General features: G+C 39.5%; 1 protein-coding gene across 7 annotated transcripts in view; it reads left to right on the forward strand.

The window, feature by feature from the left end:
* The window catches only part of CFAP206 (cilia and flagella associated protein 206), a 48,190-nt gene that overhangs the window by 16,868 nt on the left and 10,293 nt on the right, over nucleotides 1-21,029 (forward strand). For 4 of the 7 annotated variants that reach the window (XM_053591816.1, XM_053591821.1, XM_053591818.1 and 1 more), the window contains 4 exons: nucleotides 3,819-3,938; nucleotides 7,923-8,121; nucleotides 10,898-11,038; nucleotides 14,978-15,171. In XM_053591816.1, the coding sequence (XP_053447791.1) occupies nucleotides 3,819-3,938; nucleotides 7,923-8,121; nucleotides 10,898-11,038; nucleotides 14,978-15,171 (654 nt within the window). Of the gene's footprint in view, nucleotides 1-3,818; nucleotides 3,939-7,922; nucleotides 8,122-10,897; nucleotides 11,039-14,977; nucleotides 15,172-15,988; nucleotides 16,033-16,357; nucleotides 16,618-20,015; nucleotides 20,272-21,029 lie in introns of those variants that run through there. The other 3 variants (XM_053591823.1, XM_053591822.1, XM_053591819.1) reach the window with 3 other exon arrangements.

Consider the following 21,029-nt stretch of genomic DNA (forward strand, 5'->3'; position numbering starts at 1 on the left):
TGGGCTCTGCGCTCTGCTGGTTTCCGGTGGAGCCATGATTCCTCCCTTTATTGTAGCTGTATATATTAACACTTGGATGATTGAATTACCCTTCTTTTCTTTGGTTACCTCATTTGTACTTACCCATTTTTGTACTTCTGAGTATTTTAATATGGTGCTTATCACATAATAAGATTAAACGTAATTATTTCAAATTCAACATTTAACAACTTAGTTTCACCACTGATACCACTTTCATATCAGAAATCTATTGTTTTTCTTTCAATGCTATGATTTTTAAGATTTTCTGCATTCTTCAATATGATTTTTAATTTTTCATACTTTATCCATAGGTTAAGAAAGTAAATATTTCTCAAGTACTGATTTATTGATACTGTTTATAAGCAGCACACAAAAAGTTCAGTTTCACAAAGAGTAACACTCAGTGACCTATTAATACAAATCTAATTCTACTTTAAGCTAAGTTCAATAATAGTACAATAAGCTGAATACAAACAAAATCTGTGTATCTTGAACTATAAAAGTGGTTTCCATTTTCATAGCCACATAAGGTTCAAGTACACATTTTACAATGAAAAAGTACTTACAAATATGTTTGTAAACTATGCAGCATTAAAAAAAGATGGAGACTTTACCTCTTTTATGTTTACATGGATGGAGCTGGAACATATGCTTCTTAGTAAAGTATCTCAAGAATGGAGGAAAAAGTATCCAATGTACTCAGTACTTCTATGAAAACAACTTATAGTTACTTACACTTTCTTATGAAAGATAGAACATAACTATAGCCCAGGATGAAGGAGAGAAATGGAGCGGGAAGGAAGGGGAGGGAGGAGGTTTGATAGAAGGAGGGTAAACGACGGGACCACACCTATGGAGCATATTGCAAGGGTACAAGTCAAATCTGTCAAGTGTAGAATATAAATGTCTTAACACAATAATCAAGTAAATGAGGTGAAAGCTATGTTGATTGGTTTGATGTAACCACGTCAGATTGTATAAAAAAACAACATGTTATACCCCACAAATGCATAAATGTATATTCATGATCTATGTGTATATGACTTAATAAAAAAATAAAACAAAACAAAAAAACCCCACAATCCCAATCCTTATCCTGCTAACGGCTTTTTAAGGAATGCCATTCCCGTTACTGAAAGCATTTACTTTTAGAACAGAGGTTCTCAACCTGTGGGTCGCAACCCCTTTTTAGCAATGAAAATACATTGCAGCATTAGGAAGGTTGAGAACCACTGTTTTATTTATTTATTTATTTATTTATTCATTATTTTTTTTTGTAGAGACAGAGTCACACTTTGTTGCCCTCAGTAGAGTGCTATGGCGTCACAGCTCACAGCAACCTCCATCTCTTCTTAGGCGATTCTCTTGCCTCAGCCTCCCAAGTAGCTAGTTTTTTGTTGCAGTTTGGCCGGGGCTGGGTTTGAACCCGCCACTCTCCGTATATAGGGCTGGTGCCCTACTTACTGAGTCACAGGCGCTGCCAAGACAGCCACTGTTTTAGAAGGTTTATTTTCCTTGAAACAGAGTCCTGGTTGTCAGGGATGTCAGCCTAGCTCAAGCAACCTCAAACGCTTGAGCTCAAGTGAACCTCCTGCCTCAGCCTCCTGAGTAGCTGGGACTACAGGTGCCTGCCACAATGCTCAGCTCATTTTTTAATTTTTAGTAGAAACAAGGTCTCATTCTTGCTCAGGCTGGTCTCAAACTCTAGCTTCCCAGAGTGCTAGGATTATAGGTGTGAGCCACTGTGCCTGGCCTATTTTTGGACATTTTAATCTGATTGGAGAAAATGAGTTTTCCTAAAACTTAACAAATACTATGTTATAAACCTGAAAGGTCTGAAGTCATAAAATCGTTCCAACGTGGAAATATTCACATGAAACTTTTAGTTTCTAAAAAAAAGAAAAATCAATTTTGTTATCTGAAGAAAAGAATATTAAAACAAGTTCTTTTAGGCTGGGCATGGTGGCTCACGCCTGTAGTCCCAGTGCTGAGGGAGGCCCAGGCGGGTGGATTGCCTGAGCTCAGAGGTTCGAGACCTGTATGTAACAGCAGTGAGCCAGAGTAAGACCCCGTCTCTACTAACATCAAAACTAGCCAGACGTTGTGGTGGGCATCTGTAATCCCCGCTACTGGGGAGGCAAGGGGACAGAGCATCGCCAAAGAAAGAACATCTGAAAAAAAAAAAAAAGAAGAAAGAAAATGAACAACAACCAAAAAAAGTACTTCAAATGAAGAATGAACAAGCAAGCTGAAATTAAAAATAAAAAAATTAAAAAAAAAACAAGTTCTTTTAAAACAGACAAATACTTACAGAAACCTATATTATCTGCTGACAAGAAATACAAACCAGTTCACTACCTTTAACACCCTTTCAGACTCCTGTTGTTTAGAAACTGCAGAATATGTTGAAGCACATGGCCCAGCTGTCATAGAGCTAACAATGCTGTTTAGATTTCACGTATTAAAGAGCTGCAGGATAGCTAACAAAGGCACAGATGTATCTATCACATAAAACTACTTCATCCTGAATAGTCAATAGTAAGAAGGAGGTGTGTGCTTTGTGAGGTACTTTATGTGTAATCATTGAAACCTGGTAAGTAATTCAAGTATAGTTACATAAAGGCAGGCAATTAAAGGTCCAACAATCACCCTTAAGATTGAAGGCATGAAAATAAAGGCTGAAAACATTCTGTTTTTCAATCTTTTATTTATATGGCCAGATATCAGGACCTTACTTTAGAAAATATACAGTTATGGCCAGGCTCTAGGGCTTAAACTTGTAATCCTAAGCACTCTGGGAGGCCAAAGTAGGTGGATTGCTTCATTTCCGGAGTTCACGACCTGCCTGAGCAAGAGCAAGACCCTGTCTCTACTACAAATAGAAAAAAGTTCTTGGCCATTGTGGTAGGTGCCTGTAGTCTAAGCTACTTGGGAGTCTGAGCCAAGAGGATTGCTCAAGCCTAAGAGTTTGAGGTGCTGTGAGATGCCACAGCACTCTACCCAGGACAGTAGAGTGAGGCTTTGTCTCAAAAAAAAAAAAAAAAGAAAGAAAAACCATATATAGTTTCCCCAGAAGATGATGAAACTTGAGAAAGTACAGAGGGTATCAAGACTCAGTTTGCTTCTCATGCTTTTCTAGTTCATTTCAATTCTGCATTCATAATAAACAAATCTTTAACCCTAATAAACTTGCTTGGGTCCTTTGGAATCAATAGAACAGTATCCTCAACTTGCATATGATCTTGTCCTCCAACATGAGCTCTCTGATAAATGCTTCAGAAATACCCAGGACCTCAGTGTAAAGTTCTGGTCATGCCCAGGCCATACATACATACATACATAACAGGTGGGGTCTTCTTCCTCATCTGCCATCCCATTACAGTAGGGTCTCATTGTGATTTTATTAAATTTTGTTATTAAAATAGTTTTCAGAGGAACACCTTATTTTATCATTGAGGAATGGGAAAGTAACAGTTTTACAACTATACAAAGTGGATTCTTGAGATTTCATTTCTCAGGAATGTAATGACCGTTAATATCTAATAACACCTGCATACATTTGAGAAAACTATATTCATTGCATTTCAAAAGCTTCGTTCATCCCAGCAGTATTTTTGGAGCATCACACGTATGCCAGCACTGTCCTAAGAACTGGGGGCTGGGGGAACCACGAAGAACATCCCCTCTGTCACTGAGCTCACTTTCAGGGAACATGGGGAGGAAGGATGGCTTTAAAACATATGATTTTTATAGTGAAATGATTGAAAATACTTATGCAACTCATGTTGTCTTCACAGTCAGAAATAATTTCTTGTACCCAAGAAGTGGAACTGATGATAAATCAGGTACGAGCCCTACTGGAGCAATTAAAAATGACTGTAAAATCAAAGACAGCTGTCCCCACATCACAGGTCTTTGTAAGTATTTGTCATTAATTTCCACCTTGTTAAGGGTGAATTTCCTCTTGAGCAGTGGTTCTCAATCTTCCTAATGCCGTGACCCTTTAATACAGTTCCTCATGATGTGGTGACCCCCAACCATAAAATTATTTTTGGGTAGGGGAGTGGTGTCTTGGTTCCTAAGACTACCGGAAATATGTGTTTTCCGATGGTCTTAGGCGACCCCTATGAAAAGGTTGTTTGATCCCCAAAGGGGTCAAGACCCAGGGTTGAGAACCACTGCTCTTGAGTCCTATAAAATTGGACCAGAAGTCATTATAATTATATTTAATTACTAAAAATATTAGTTTTATACAAGTTGATCTTGTTCTTTGTGGTTATTTTTTAGTCACAGTGTGCTGTAAGTTGTACGAGAGAATTATCCTACATAAGTAATTGCTACTAATGGAAATGTAGATTCATAGTATGATAACTCGGTATTGGCTGTGGCAACTTCAATAATCCATAGTACTGTGTTGCAAATGTGTTCATAATAGCTATTTGGAAATTGCCTCCAGCACAGAGATGATGTAACTTATGACCTTTCTGAAAAGACATAATAATCACTTTGTTTATCAGGCCTGCACTAATACTGACTTTCCTTTTTTTTTTTCCAAGCCAAACTGTATCCAGCTTTATTAAAGATACTTTTCATAAACAACCATGGTATTTCGATCATTAATTGTATACAACAACTTTCAAACTCCCTTCTTCAGTGGTCTGCCAAAAGTCAGAAAGCCACTATAAAACCCAATGAAGTCTTCATTTGTGCTCTGAACAGGGAAGTTTAGAGTGAGGGTTGACATTTCACATTTAGCATGTTGTTTAACAATTTTTCACAAGCCGACCCTGACTTTCAGGAAATGAAATGAAAATGGCAGAATTTATCCAAAGATCCAACAGTCTATAAATGGAACCGCTGCTCTTTTGAGGGATGCCATCTTAGTGGTGTTACTGGAAAAGTCCAGATTCCTTGACATACTGGTAACCAATTATTGGGGGTCAGGTCCCTAGAGGTGACTGTGTTTAAGGGAGTTAAGACTATGCTGAATGTAGGGGAGAATAGGACATAAAAACAAATTAGTGGCTCAGCGCCTGTGGCTCAAGCGGCTAAGGCTGCACATACACCTGAGCTGGTGGGTTTGAATCCAGCCAGGGCCGCCAAACAACGACGGCAGCAACCAAAAAATAGCTGGGCATTGTGGCAGGTGCCTGTAGTCCCAGCTACTTGGGAGGCAGAGGCAGGAGAATCGCTTGAGCCCAGGAGTTCAGGTTGCTGTGAACTGTGATGCTACGGCACTCTACTCTTTAATTGATTTTCTCAAACTTTGACTTACACGGCTATCATCTGGAGATCTTGGTGAAAATATAGGTTTCAGATACCCATTTGCAGAGATTTTGATTTGGTAGAACTGATACCAGTAGTCTATTGTCACATTTTGAGAAATATGAGTGTACATCCTAATAATTAACAAAGAGTGGGAAATTCATGGCTTTTTTTTTAATCTCCTAAGACTTCAAAAGTATTTTTCTCCCCAAATATTTTGAACCCTCGAAGTCTTGAAGTCTTACACAATGGCATTCGTAGGCTCTAAGATGAAGAACTTGTAATGGGTATTGCAGTCCTACCTACCCAGGGCGACAGCTTGAGGCTCTGTCTCAAAAAAAAAAAAAAAATAGTTTTTCCATACCATAAGGCGTTTGTGCCAAGGTGGCTGTGTGTCAACATCAGGGAATCCCTCCTCTTGGGAGTCAAGAGGGAAGTTTCTCAAAACTAGAGGGAAAAGACATTTTCCCTCATATCGATCTAGCTTTGGAGACATTCTGTTAGTGACATGTGTCCCTTCCCCCCAAAACAATGAAGTGTTTTGTGTGCTAACAACATAGCTTAAAAAAAAAGTAAAACATTAAAAAACATTTTTTTTTAACTTCATAAAAAAATAGTATTTCAACCTGTTACAGTCACCAGAAGTCCCAGTTATCATAAGTGCTCACATTTCACTTGCATCCCCAGCACCTGCAGCTTTCTGGGCCTGGTCGGTTTCTGCACCTCCACTTTCTGCAGGGTTGTTCCCCTCCTTGCCAGCGCCAGCTGTTCCCTTTTCCCCTTTGGACACCTTCTCTCCTTTCTCTGCAGGGACCTGTCTAGGCTCGGGCTCTGGCTTTGGGGAGCAGGGTTAGCAGCCGGCCTTGCGGGTCTGTCCTCCACCCGGCTTTTGTCTCCTGGCTTCCCATTCAGCCTTTCTCCTGGGCAGGACGTAGGCGCAGGATGCTGCCGGGAGGCAGCCACGCCCGGGTTTTGGTCGGTCTGGGGGCTGTTTTCGCCTCTTCTTCACACTGCTCTGACTTTCTGATTATCTCCATTCTGTGGATTGATCAGGCACAAAACTCACATGTGTGTTCTGTGGAGCATCGGAGGCGCCAATAGCCTCTGCACTTACTCCCAATACTTGGTTTTAAAAGCCAAGAAACAAAAGGCTAAATTGTTTAACTTATATGTGGGGCCTGATTTATATTTTGTTTTTTATAAATCGGTGACCTTTAATATGAATAAGAAATATTTTATTTGGCCAGGTGTGGTGGCTCACACCTGTAATCCTAGCACTTTGATAGGCCAAGACAGGAGGATCACTTGAGATCTGGAGTTTGAGACCAGCCTCAGCAAGAGTGAACTCTGTCTCCTAAAAATAGAAAAATATTAGCTGGGTATGGTGGTACACACATGTAGTCCCAGTTACTTGAGAGGTTGAGGCAGGAGGATCACTTAAGCCCAGGAGTTAGAGGTTGCAGTGAGCTGTCATGACACCACTACACTTTACCCAGGGATTTTTCTCTCACTGACTTAAAATCTTTAACTTGTAGCCCATAAGACATGCCCTAAAATATATCATTATGCTTTCCAGATAATCGTGATTGGGCCAGTAAATCTAATTATATCAGATTTATATTATATCATTTAATTGTATCATTAAATCATTATATCATATTTAGGTTTTTATTTCTTTTATAAATTCCTTTTTTGTGTGTGTGTGTGGTTTTTTTGGCCAGGGCTGGGTTTGAACCCGCCAGCTACGGCATATGGGACCGGCGGCCTACTCCTTGAGCCACAGGCGCCGCCCTTTTATTTCTTTTAAAGATATTTCCCCTTGGGAATTTTTTTTTTTTTTGAGACAGTCTCACTTTGTCACCCTCAGTAGAGTGCTGTGGTGTCATAGCTCACAGAAGCCTCAAACTCTTGGGCTCAAGTGATTCTCTTGTCTCAGCCTCCCATGTGGATTACAGGGGTTCACCATAATAGGACATAGCTATTTTTAGAGGAGGGGTCTTGCTTTTGCTCAGGCTGGTCTCAAATCCATGGGCTCAGGCAATCCACATGCTTCGGCCCCCCAGAATGCTAGGATTATTACATGACCACATGTGTTTGGCTTTTTAAAATAAATTAACTAGCCAGGTGCAGTGGCTCACACCTGTAATCTTAGTACTCTGGGAGGCTGAGGCAAGTGGATTGCTTGAGCTCAGGAGTTTGAGGCTAACCTGAGCAAGAGTGAGATCCTACCTCTACTAAAAATAGAAAAAACTACCCTAGCCTTATAGAGGGTGCCTATAATCCTAGCTACTTGAGAGGCCGAGGCAAGAAGATCACTTGTGCCCCAGAGTTTGAGGTTGCTGTGAGCTGTAATGCCAGAGCACTCTACCCAGGGCTCCAGAGTGAGACTACCTCATAAAAATAAAAGTAAAATAAAATAACTTTATATGTAATAATCATATAAAAATAAGAGAATTTGAAATAATTTTCTCATAATTTGAGTCAAATTTCTATCTAGAGTCTATTGTGTAATTTTATAAGACTTAAAGAAGAATTGATTTCTTTACAAATGACCATTTAAATTTATTTTTAAGAGTACAGTGATTTACAGGTTTGTTACACAGTTAAATTTTAAACTATTTTTTTCTCTTTCTCAGCCTATCTTCATTTCACTTTCCAATCTGTGGACTAGCCTTCAGGATGAAACCATTTTGATTAGTGTCCTCAGCAGTTTAGCCACTCACCTTGAACCATTCCTGGGCGCTCATGAACTACTCTTCCCTGAAAAATTAGTACAAGACCTTCTCAGTGGGGTGACTGTGAAAACTGATATGTGTAGAATTAAGGAAAACATGGGTAATGAAAATCATCTGTTATTTCCTCTTTTTAAAATTACTTCTATAATAAGTCACTCTTGTTTTAAAATTGTCATGTTATATCTTTCAAAGGAAGCATTAAACATCTTCTTGATTGTAAAGTACTAATGTTCATTATAGGAAATCTGGAAAACAGAAAATATGTAAACTGAATAACTTACTCTCCAGCAATAATCATTCATAATGTTATTATTAATGTCTTGGAAAACAATGATTTTTTTTTTGTCCATATGTGCTTCTATTGCAGGTCTAGTGATTTTTACTATCGATTTGTTATAGAAAAGGGAATATTAATCCTTACTATATTTGTTGCAGATAAGGCTCTATTTCTTCAGAATGTCTTTTGTTATATATCTATCTCAAATCCAAATTGAGAATCTATAAACCAATAAATTGAATTTTAAAATAAAATTTATCCCTATAATAATTTTATCCCTGTAAGATTGAGTTTATTTTAGGTCCTTTCAAAAATGCATTGATTCTTATCGAAAGAATGTCTTTATCAATAAACTTTTAACCTTTTTGGCCTTTTCTATCTTAGCTAAACACAGGTTAAAGTTCATGAAAAATGCCAAATAAAAGCCCAAACCTGAGTTGTTGCCTAAAAAGAGAGTTTTTTCATACAATGAAATGATTTACTCTATGAATTTTCAGTGATTTCTTTTTCTATACTTTTTTTGTTGTGACAATGTCACTTGCCAAAGCAGTGATTTCTTAAACTATTAGAATGTATAAAAACTGAATCAGGGACTCAGCTCAAAAACATCTTTTCAGTTGAAGATTTTACTACTCCATTTCATTTCATTAAAACAGAAAATGTAAGCAAATATTAGTGAAATTAAAGTGGAAGTAGTTTCAGCAGTGGATATTAAGCTCAACCACATCAGCAAGACAGTTTACTTGCGCTTCTTAGATTTGTATTGCAAGTACTATATGGATATTCCCTAGGATACTTTTTATCAAGATACTGTCCCAGTGAGATTAGAAAATGAACATTCTTCTAAAAGAACTTATTTGCCCAGAACTTATTGGCCCAGAGAAGGGTTTTTCTAGGAATATCTGGGACTTACTTGTCCTTTATAGCACTGTCCTGTGGGGTGACAGACTCTGTGTTTTGCTACTCATGGAGAGCCCCCTCAGTGGGGGAGGGATCCCTGTCATATGTACATATAACACTAAAAAGTGTTATAAAATTTAATTAAAATAATAAAAAATAATACCACTTTTGGTAGACAGGACCATATCAGAAGTAAATTCTGTAATATCTGTGGGCCAGTAAAGCAATTTGCCTACCATATGTACATGTTTATATTCATTTTTGCTATCCTCTAAATAGCATATAATTTTTTTTAGATTTTAGAAATTGCTTCCACAATGGTTCACATTTGTTTGGGCTCAAAGCCACTCTTTGCAAACATCAGAAAGATATTTTCATACATTTTCTTTCTGGTATGTTTTCCTACGATGCCCATAAGTAAGATTATAGTTTGTGTTGTAGCCATGGAGTTGAAAAAGCAGATCGGAATTTATAAAGAGATACACGAAACTCCTAAGTCAGTAAGTTATTTCAGTAACAGGGAGGTATTCCACTGAAACACACTGGTCTATAATAAACTCTAAATTCAACAATACTCATTCTAAGTTACCTTATTTCTAGAAATCAGTTAATGCAAATATTCATAAAAAGTAACTAAGTTTATTCATTGTGCCAATGAAATTTTATCAAATAAACACTATGTTACAGGAATTGTGCTAAGTACAGGGAAAAATAATAATATGCCATACTGAAGCACCTAAATAAATACCATGCCAAGAGAGTGATGATGATGATACAAATTGGCATTTATAGAAGCTATGGAAGTTGTTAGAATCAAAATGTAGTCACTAATGTTAAAAAAAAACAACAACAACAAAAGAAAAATTTAATTTACACCTGCCACATCTCGTTGGAGGCTTTCAGGCATAGGAGAAAAACAAGGTTTATTTTCTCTAAATTATGCATTTACTTTTAGCTGTCACCACAGGGTCATTTGGTTTTTGGGCTTAGAACCAGACATAGAGGGTAGTTGGGATTTTGAGTGTTAAGAACCTTAGGGAACAATATTTTATAAATTAAGGTGTTATTTGTGTAAAAAAATGTATTTAATCTGTTTATCAAATGTAAATTGGCAAACAACACTAAGAAGGATTTTTAAAAGTAAGGAACAAAAATTGTACACCTCGTTATCAAAATCAAGAGCGATTTCTTTGACTCTTTGCTAAGAACATCCTCTACTGTCTGAAGAAGCAGTAGTCCTAGCATGTAAATATTTTTCCACCTGGCATATTATTAAGAGCTATATCACCTTGAATGAGGTTGATCTGCTCTGTCTTGGTCACATAGCAGCCAGTCTCCTCTGCTCATTCCTATGTCACCTGCTCTGTGGTAGCAGGAAGTGCCATGGAAGGGCCTGGTTCAACTTCCCTTCTGGCCACAAAGCACACTTTCCTGAAGTGGCCTCTCCTCTGTGCTCTGCATTCTGGAGCAGAGTTCTGCCTCCAAGTTTGCTCCAGAAACTGGTGTGACCTCGGATCGATCATTGAGGTCATTTGTATGTCTTTACTCGAATACTCCTCCCCATAATGCTGGTTGTGTGTGCATCAAACTTTAGAAAGTTAATGTGTATTAACTTAATATTAATGAGCTACTACTGATTTAATTGAGACATGTAACCTCACTGAGTAAAAGCTTTTCTTGTTCTCCTCTTTCATTTCAGAAGATAGAGTACATCCATCAGATTTCAGAAAACTAGAGTGGCTTTTCCCAGAAACAATAGCAAATTTTGATAAGTTGTTAATTCAGTATCGGGGATTTTGTGCTTACACGTTTGCTGCAACAGATGGTCTTCTCCTTCCAGGTATCTCTGGAAAAATACTGCTCTCCCTTCCCCAATTTTCATTTGTATGGAGTGTTGTCACTGTGACTCAGATATTTACTTTTCTAAACTTTGTGGAATCAACTGGTGAGCTAGGAGAGGAGCCACAGGGGTGATCTGCCCCTGCCCTGACTTGCTCTTGGGGCACTCACAGGGTGATCTGGTAGCTGACGTAAACAAGGAGTTGTAAGTAGTGAGCAATGGAATGTGTGTGTTATGAAATACGCAGGCCGCAGTACTACAGAAAGGGGATGACTCCAGCCCACTGAAAGGTTTCAGAAATGTTACACAGCATTTCTAAAAATACATCATCTTTCAAAGCGATTACTGAGGCTGGGCACAGAGACTATCACCTGTAAGCCTAGCACTCTGGTAGGCCAAAGTGAATGGATTGTTTGAGCTCAGGGATTCCAAACCAGCTTGAGCAGGAGTGAAACCCTGTCTGGACTAAAAATAGAAAAACTAGCTGGGCATTATGGCAGTTGCCTGTGGTCCCAGCTACGTGGGAGGCTGATACAGGAGGATTGCTTGGGCCCAAGAGTTTGAGGTTGCTGCAAGCTATGATGCTGTAGCACTCTACCCAGGGTGACAGGGTGAAACTCTGTCTCAAAAAAAAAAAAAAAAAGTGTTTACTGAAAAACCAAGACTTACTTGACTGATAATGTTTATTTGAAAATACTCTGTCACTTTGTAATTACATTTCATAGCATAGCTAAGGATTTCCCTGTAAGTCAGATTTTTCTAAGGACATGGGCAATATTTTACCTGGTAAAATTTCTCTACAGGGTTGACATTATTTATTACAGGTTTTCCAAAGTAAAAATAAGTCAGACATTGAAATAAAAGAAATTATTATCTAAAAAGTGTTGTGCGAATTGAGAATAACAAGAAGCCTGCTAGGGTTAGAATGAAAAAAATTTGACAAGATTGTTTCTTATTTATTTTATACCACTAGCCTTTTTCTTGTTGGTTACTTTATTTATTTTGTTATGTTTTACAATTGGGCATTACTTTTTTCATTATAAAGAATTATTAAGATAGTGTGCACATAGGCTAGAGCAGTGGCTCTCAACCTTCCTAATGCCGCCTAATGCTGCGACCCTTTAATACAGTTCCTCATGTTGTGGTGACCCCCCAACCATAAAATTATTTTCGTTGCTACTTCATAACTGTAATTTTGCTACTGTTAGCAAAATTGTAATGTAAATATCTGACATGCAGGATGTATTTTCATTGTTACAAAGAGGTTGTGACCCACAGGTTGAGAACCGTTGGGCTAGAGAGAACACACACATTGGCTCATTTTTTATGGTATTACATTTTTTATAATGGCAATAACAAAAGGGTTGCCATGGGGAACTGAAGCCCAGTGAGAGTCACTGACACTGGGGAAGCGGTAAGAGCAGTGGGAAGGAGAGAGCAGCGGGCCATGGGCAGCTCTACTCTGCTCTTTTCATTTCGTTTTCTCAGCCTTCCTTCCCTTCCTTCCTTACTACAGGTATAAGAAGGGAAGGGAGCCATGAGGGACGCACACAGAAACATGGGTGTGGGATGACAACAGGGGTAAGCTCAATGTGGGTGGCAGAGTTACGGGCTAGGGTCCAGGAGAGCCAGTTTCCAGTTCCAGTTTGTGTCGGTGTCCTGGGTAACATTCAGCAGATCTCAAGCCTTCCTGGCCCTCATTTTTCCCCTCAGGAAAATGAATAGGATCAGCCAAGAGGTTTGTGGGGATTCTTCCAGCTTCTACCCCCTATGGCTTAAAGAAGAGGGAGAAATAGAAGAGTAGTGGGGTTACAGTCACAGACCCTCTCAGCCGTTAATAAGGTAGTTCTCACAACTTTGTTTCTGCTTACTGTTATTTCTGGGCAGCAGCAGCCTGTATTACCCTGAGGAATTCTCTAGGACTGCCCTCCTCCTGATGACGAAGGCTGTGGGTGAGCCGTCAGGATCATTTTCAGATGACTTCGCTGACTTTATTTTCTAGCCCCCTTTCTCTCATTTGCTCTGCTCCAGCCTTCTTGGTATTCTGGAACATTCTAAGCCCATTTTTAGCTCATAGCCTGTGGTATTCCCTCTAGTTGGAAAGCTCTACCTCCAGATAGCAGATCTCCTTCATTTCATTTCATTTAGCCTTTTCCAAATGTCAGTCTCACCCTCCTTCTTTTCACTGTGTGTTTATTTTTCTTTAATTAATTTTTTTTTTTTTTGAGACAGAGTCTCACTATATCACCCTCAATAGAGTGCTGTGGCGTCACAGCTCACAACAACCTCAAACTCTTGGGCTTAAGTGACTCTCTTGCCTCAGCCTCCCAAGTAGCTGGGACAACAGGCACCCGCTACAACACCTGGCTATTTTTTTTGCTTGTTGTAGTTGTCATTGTTGTTTTAGCTGGCCTGGGCCTGGTTTGAACCCAACAGCCTCAGTGCATGTGACTGGTGCCCTAACCACTGAGCAAGGGGCACCGAGCCTTCACTGTGTGTTTAATCTGATCTTTCCCCTGTGGCACTGGTCTGAGGCATGTGATATACTTGTGACTTTTTGAGAGTAAGGATTTTGTTTTCTTGCAGTATCTTTACTGCCAAGAACAGGACCGATCAATATTTGTGGAATGAATCAATAAGATAGTATTGCTGTTCCTGTATAATTTATACAGACTGCATATTTAATAACCCATAGTCTACCTAGTATCTTTGTACACTGGAAATTGTTTTCTAATAATTCAATTTGAATTTTAGAAAAGATATCTCATTTTTGTAGTTCTTTTTTTTTTTTTTTTTTTTTTTTTGTAGAGACAGAGTCTCACTTTATCGCCCTCAGTAGAGTGCCATGGCATCACACAGCTCACAGCAACCTCCAACTCCTGGGCTTAAGCGATTCTCTTGCCTCAGCCTCCCAAGTAGCTGGGACTACAGGCGCCCGCCACAACGCCCAGCTATTTTTTGGTTTGCAGTTCAGCCGGGGCCAGGTTTGAACCCGCCACCCTCGGTATATGGGGCTGGCGCCTTACTGACTGAGCCACAGGCGCCACCCATTTTTGTAGTCCTTAAAGAATTATTTTTAAAACAATCCTTATAGCAATTCGGTTAAGTAGATTTCAAAAGTCTGCCAGATAACTAAGTGGGCTCTTCTGTGGCTCAATTAGCACCAGGCAGTGCTAATTTTGTATCCTGAGATGTTACTATATTCCTTGATCACTTCTAGGAGTTTTGTAGTTGATTCCCGGGGATTTTCCAGATATATAATCGTATCGTCTGCAAAGAGTGACAGTTTGATCTCCTAAGGTGCTATTTGGATCCCCTTGATTGTGTTCTCTTGCCTGATTGTGGTGGATTGTGCCTGATTGCCAGATAACTAAGTGGGCTCTTCATAAGAGATTTTTTTTTTTTTTTGTAGAGACAGAGTCTCACTTTATGGCCCTCGGTAGAGTGCCATGGCCACACACAGCTCACAGCAACCTCCAACTCCTGGGCTTAAGTGATTTTCTTGCCTCAGCCTCCCGAGTAGCTGGGACTACAGGCGCCCGCCACAAAGCCCGGCTATTTTTTGGTTGCAGTTTGGCCGGGGCCGGGTTTGAACCCACCACCCTCGGTATATGAGGCCGGCGCCCTACCTACTGAGCCACAGGCGCTGCCCATAAGAGATTTTTAAACTTTTTATATCTGGAAAATGGAAAGTATTTTTACATAATATACACTTTGAAATAAATAAATAATATTAATTTCACATGAAATATTTAATAAATATATGACTTAAAATTGCTAATTATAACATTTTAGCAAAATAAAGCATAAGTGACATGTTAACAATGGGAGTGTACAGGGACTGGTTTTATGGGCATATTGCAAATGTAGAACCATTTAATATTTCATAAGTAATTAAGATATTTAATATCTAATTCAATTCTTTGTCTTAATTTTCAGGAAATCCAGCAATTGGAATTTTGAAATATAAAGAAAAGTATTACACTTTCAATACACGAGATGCTGCATATTCATTTGCCGAAAATCCTGAAAATTATATTGATTTAGTTAGAGAAAAAGCCAAAAAAAATGCAGAATTGATTCAGCTACTGGAACTTCACCAACAGTTTGAAACTCTCATTCCATATTCTCAGGTAAACGTGATCAATATTTTAAGAATATGTGACATTTAAGTTGGACGCCTGTAGGTCAATGGTTAGATTGCTGGCCCCATGCATTGGGGTTGACAGGTTCAAACCCAGCCTGGGCCTGCTAAACAAACAAACAAAAAAAAGAATTTATGACATTTAAAAGTCACATTTTGTTGCAGAGTGGTTACCAAACCAGGCAGAGACAGGTGCAGATAGAGTTCTTTGTGGGTTATCTGAAAGGGATTCACATGTAAAGATGCAAATTTACGGAATCCATAAAGAACAATGAAAACAAGATATGAAGTCAAATTCACTCTGGGAGGCTGAGGCAGTAGGATTGCCTGAGGTCAGGAGTTCAAGACCAGCCTGAGCAAGAGCAAGACCTCATCTCTACTAAAAATGGAAAAACTAGCCAGGCATTGTGGTGGGCACCTGTAGTCCTAGCTACTTGGGAGGTTGAGGCAAGAGGATCACTTGAGCCCAGGAGTTTGAGGTTGCTGTGAGCTATGACATTACGGCTCTCTAGCCTGGGTGATAGAGTGAGATTCTGTCTAAAAAAATAGACATTGGGCGGCGCCTGTGGCTCAAGGAGTAGGGCGCCGGTCCCATATGCTGGAGGTGGCGGGTTCAACCCAGCCCTGGCCAAAAACCACAAAAAAAAAAAAAAAAAAAGACATTTAGTCAAATTGATAAGTTAACAGACTGGAAAAATCTAAAAGAGAAAGACTTCATTTAGTTAAATAATTGAAACTGCAGTATTGGTGTTTCCAAAATTGGAGGAGCTTAGCACAAACACCATAGACAACTTCTTTCTGTTCAGGTTTGAATTGTGGTACTCTGAAAGGCTACAAAATGGATCAGAAGGTATGTTTCTTTCACTCCTGTGCCTGTTCATTTATTTATTTATTTATTTATTTATTTATTTTTTAATGGAAAATTACAATTTATTTTTATTTATTTATTTTTTATTAAATCATAGCTGTGTACATTGATATGATCATGGGACATCATTCACTAGCTTTACAGACCATTTACCAATCCATCAAATATTTAGTGAGCCACTTAATATGTGCCAGGAATTATTCTCGCACAGGGTTAGCAGGGAATGTACCAGGTGAAGATCCTGCCTGTGTGCAGCACTTTCTAATGCTGTGTGTCTATCTAATGTTCTTCCTCTTTGTTTTGAAAGACTTGGGGCAGGACCCCCCCACTCTGCCCTGAGCTCTGACGACCCCAATCAACTGCAAGAGACGGCGCTTGATGTAAATAGCAAGAGGATTTTATTCCAGCATGCTGGGGCTTGACTCACAACTCTTTTAGGAGCCGAGGAGTCAAGCCCTGAACAGCAGGTGTTACAAGCTTATAAAGGCAAAAACTATAAAGTAGGGAGGAGTAGCAGACATAGCAGGGGCTTTAGGGAGGAGTAGCAAACATAGCAGGGGCTTTAGGGAGGGGTAGCAGACATAGCAGGGGCTTTAGGGAGGGGTAGCAGACATAGCAGGGGCTTTAGGGAGGGGTAGCAGATATAGGAGCTTTTCCAGATAAGAAGAACTCTGGTTCATTACTCATCTGTCTTAAGACAAGATCAGCAGTTAAACATTTGCTTAGCTTTTTTCTTTCAGAACCAGTTACGGGTTATCTGCTTCAGCTCGGGGCTATTTCCTAGAACAGTTACAAAAGGTCACATTCTTATGGTAGGGGGCGAGGGGTGCTGCTACATATCTGGTCCTGCCCCCCTTTTTGGATTTGGTAGTACTTTCCTTCAGTTTCTTGTTTTCATCATTCACTTTTTAATTGGTCTTTCTGTCTCTTCTCTCATCAAGTTCCTGTCTTTCAAACTCACTAAAATAAAAACCAATTTGAAATACATGGTTTAAAATATCTATTGATTGCTCTTTGTAGCAACATTTTAGCTACAAAACGGGTAGGTTTTGGTGCCACTGACATGGCCAGCAGAGTCCATGAAGTAATTGCTAAGAGGACTACAGCCAGAGACAGGCCCGCACAGAGGGCAGTCTGTACACAGGGTGGGAGGGAAGCAACAGCTGCAGGGCAAGCCGTCAGAGGGGGGTGGTGAGAAACAGCTGCAGGATAAGTCATCAGAGGGGGGTGGTGAGAAACAGCTGCAGGATAAGCCATCAGAGGGGGGTGGTGAGAAACAGCTGCAGGGCAAGCCTTCAGAGGGGGCTGGTGAGAAACAGCTGCAGGGCAAGCCGTCAGAGAGGCTGGTGAGAAACAGCTGCAGGACAAGCCGTCAGAGGCGGGTGGTGAGGAAACAGCTGCAGGGCAAGCCGTCAGAGGGGGCTGGTGAGAAATAGCTGGAGGGCAAGCCGGCAGAGGGAGCTGGTGAGGAGATGTGCTGGTCAGGACCCAGGCAGCTCAGTGGGCACTGTTTTGAGAGTTTGCTGTCCACATGACACACCCTCTCTGAAGGGGGCTACTCCTGTGTGTTAAGACATTGGTCTTAGCATTTTACTGTCCATCTGTGTGTGGGCCAGTGGTAGGACTACACTTATTGGTTCAATTGAAAGTTTATTCAAAATGATTTTACCAATTTAACTTTTGTATGAGGTTTGTCAGTTACAATCCTGACTAGCCCTTGCTATTACCTGGGTTTGTAATTTTTGCCCATTTGATTAACTTAAAATGGAATGTCATTATTATTTTTTTGTACATTTTTCTGATAGTTAAGTCCAGCATCTCTTCTTACACCTATTTTTCCATTCAGGTTTTCCCGTTTGTGTATTAACTATCTGTAACTATTGCCAGCGTTTCCCCTACACCACTCTGTCTCTATTTTGTAGATTGGCATTTCCTTGTCTATTCTAAATGTTAATCTTTTATAAGTTATAAAAGTTGCAAATGTCAGCTCAGCACCCATAGCTCAGTGGTTAGGGCGCCAGCCACATGCACTGGGGCTGGTGGGTTCGAACCCAGCCCAGACCTGCTAAAATCAATGACAACAATAACAAGAAAATAGTCTGGCATTGTAGTGGGCATCTGTAGTCCCAGCTACTGAGGAGAGTGAGGCAAGAGAATGGCTTAAGCCAAAGTGTCTGAGGTTGCTATGAGTTGTGACGCCACAGCACTCTACCAAGGGCAATAGAGTGAGACTCTGTCTCAAAATAAATAAATAAATAAATAAAAGTTGGAAATGTCTCTTCCCAGTCTGTTACCTCTCTTTTAACTTTGTCAGTGGAGTCCTTAATTATAGAGACATCTTTAATTTTAATGTAGACATATCAATTTCTCCCTTTAAAGAGTATGCTTTATTTTATTTTATTTTATTTAAGCCTTGTTTTAGGAATTCTCTATTCTGAGATTATTCTTCTTAATTATCTTTCCTTAAATTGCCAATCTAAATAACAGAGAGAGGCTCTAAAAGAAAATGTTTATTTGGGAACAGGGCATTGCAATGGGAATATCTGTACCACAGCAAACTGTGTGTGTGCAGGGTGGTAAAGGGACATAAAGGTTTGTAATAGAAAAATTACCTAATTGTTTTAAGATAGTTATTCTTGGCTGTAGGAATCAGTAACTAAGCATGTCCAAGGTTATCTGCCAGTTGATGGGCAGGTACCATTGCAGAAGTATTTTTTTGTATAAGGTTGTAGTGACCTCTGTGCCAAGTTGTGTTTTTTACAGTCTTTTGTGGTAGTTTTTATTATCAGGCAGAGAAGCCTGAGAACCTTCCCTTCACGGCCTTCCTTGGCTCTATTTATCAGGGTTTTGTTTTCCTTTGCTTTTTGAGTCCAGGGTCTTGCACTCTTGCCTGGGTTGGAGTGCAGCGGCATCATCCCGGCTCACTGCAACCTCACTGTCCTGAGCTATTATTATTTTGAGGCAGAGTCTCCCTGGCTAGAGTACCGTGGGATCATAGTTCACAGCAACCTCCAACTTGGGTTCAAGCAGTCTTCTTGCCTCCGTTTTTCTATTTTTTCATAGAGACGGGGTCTTGCTTTTGTTCAGGCTGGTTTTGAACTCATGAGCTCAAGCAATCCACCTGCCTCAGCCTCCTTGAGTGCTACGATTACAGGCATGAGCCACTGCACCTGTCTTATTTTTATTTTTTGCAGAGATGGGGTCTCCCTTTGTTGCTCAGTCTGGTCTCAAACTTCTGGGCTCAAGTAATCTTCCTACCTTGGCCTCCCAAAATGCTAAGATTACAGGTGTGAGCCACTGTGCTCAATCTATCAGTGTTTTTAACACAAATGACACCATTTTGAGTTAGATAACTTTCACATTTTTTTCATATTTAGGTCTTTAGTTTGTTTGGAGATAATAATGACTTCTAATTTTAGTTTTCTTCATGTAGCCAGTTTTCCTAACATTATTTACTAAGTAATATAAATGTATTTTCCATTAAATACCTTTAAACACCTAAGTGATGCCTCTCTGTTGTATTAACAATTTTCATATGACAGATTAGTTTTTAGGCTCTTCGTTCCACTGGTCTATCTCTGTGCTGATACTACACTGTTTTAGTTACTATTGCTTTGTAATATCTTTTATTACCTGAGAAGGAAGCCCTCTTTGCCTTTTATTTTTCAAAATTGACCAAGTAAGTTTCTTAATGAATTTGTCAAGTCCCCACCCCCCAAATCTTCAAGGGATTTTAACTAGAGTTGCATTAAACTAATGAAATAATTTGTGGGGGAATTTATGTGTTTATTATATTGGGTTGTTATATCCTTGAAAATACATTTGTTTACTGTTTTTTCTTATAGTAGTTTCATTAATTATGCCCTAAGGGTTTTAGTTACATTGTACTCTCTACCGCCTCTTAAACAGTACTAAGATAGATTTGTTTAGAAAAAGCATTTACATATTAATTCTTTTTTTTGCAGTTTTTGGCCAGGGCTGGGTTTGAACTCACCACCTCTGGCATATGGAGCCAGCACCCTATTCCTTTGAGCCACAGGCGCCACCCTACATATTAATTCTTATCAAATAAAGCTAAAAGGCTAAACAGAAAAAGCAGCATGAGGAAGAAATATATCCTACTCATTTTTAATAAATGACTTTTAATTGTACAATATTGATATAAGCCAAAAGGTGTATAAAATGTATCACCTTGCTAAAATAATAAAAAACAAACACCTATGTATCCATTGCTTAAAACAATGAAACTCACACTGTGTGCTGTGGAGCTCCCTGGGTTTTTCTTTCCCATTGCAATCTTTTCTTTCTCCCCAGCAGCAACTACTTTATGGATTTAGTTTTTGTCATTCATGTGTATATTCATAAATAATACATTTCTGTGGGGCGGCGCCTGTGGCTCAGTCGGTAGGACGCCGGCCCCATATACCGAGGGTGGTGGGTTCAAACCCGGCCCCTGCCAAACTGCAACCAAAAAATAGCCGGGCGTTGTGGCGGGCGCCTGTAGTCCCAGCTACTTGGGAGGCTGAGGCAGGAGAATCGCTTAAGCCCAGGAGTTGGAGGTTGCTGTGAGCTGTGTGAGGCCACGGCACTCTACCGAGGGCCATAAAGTGAGACTCTGTCTCTACAAAAAAAAAAAAAATAAAAAAATAATACATTTCTGTGAAATGATTGCTTCTTGCTCAATGTTCTATTAGTTAATTTGTCCTTTTTTTTTTTTTCTAAATAACCTGTAGGTGTTTTTTCTTTTCTTTCTTTCTTTTTTTTTTTTTTGCAGTTTTGGCTGGGGCTGGGTTTGAACCCAACACCTCCGGCATTTGGGACTGGCGTCCTACTTCTTTGAGCCACAGGTGCCGCCCTGTAGGTGTTTTTTCAAAATTACATTTTGGATACGAATTCTTTGTTACATGTGTGTCTTGCAGATACATTTCCCAAGTTTGTGGCTTGTCTTTTCATTCTTTTTGTGGTATCTTTTAGTGAAA

This window comes from Nycticebus coucang, chromosome 5 (genome assembly GCF_027406575.1).
Source record: "Nycticebus coucang isolate mNycCou1 chromosome 5, mNycCou1.pri, whole genome shotgun sequence".
Taxonomy (NCBI): domain Eukaryota; kingdom Metazoa; phylum Chordata; class Mammalia; order Primates; family Lorisidae; genus Nycticebus; species Nycticebus coucang.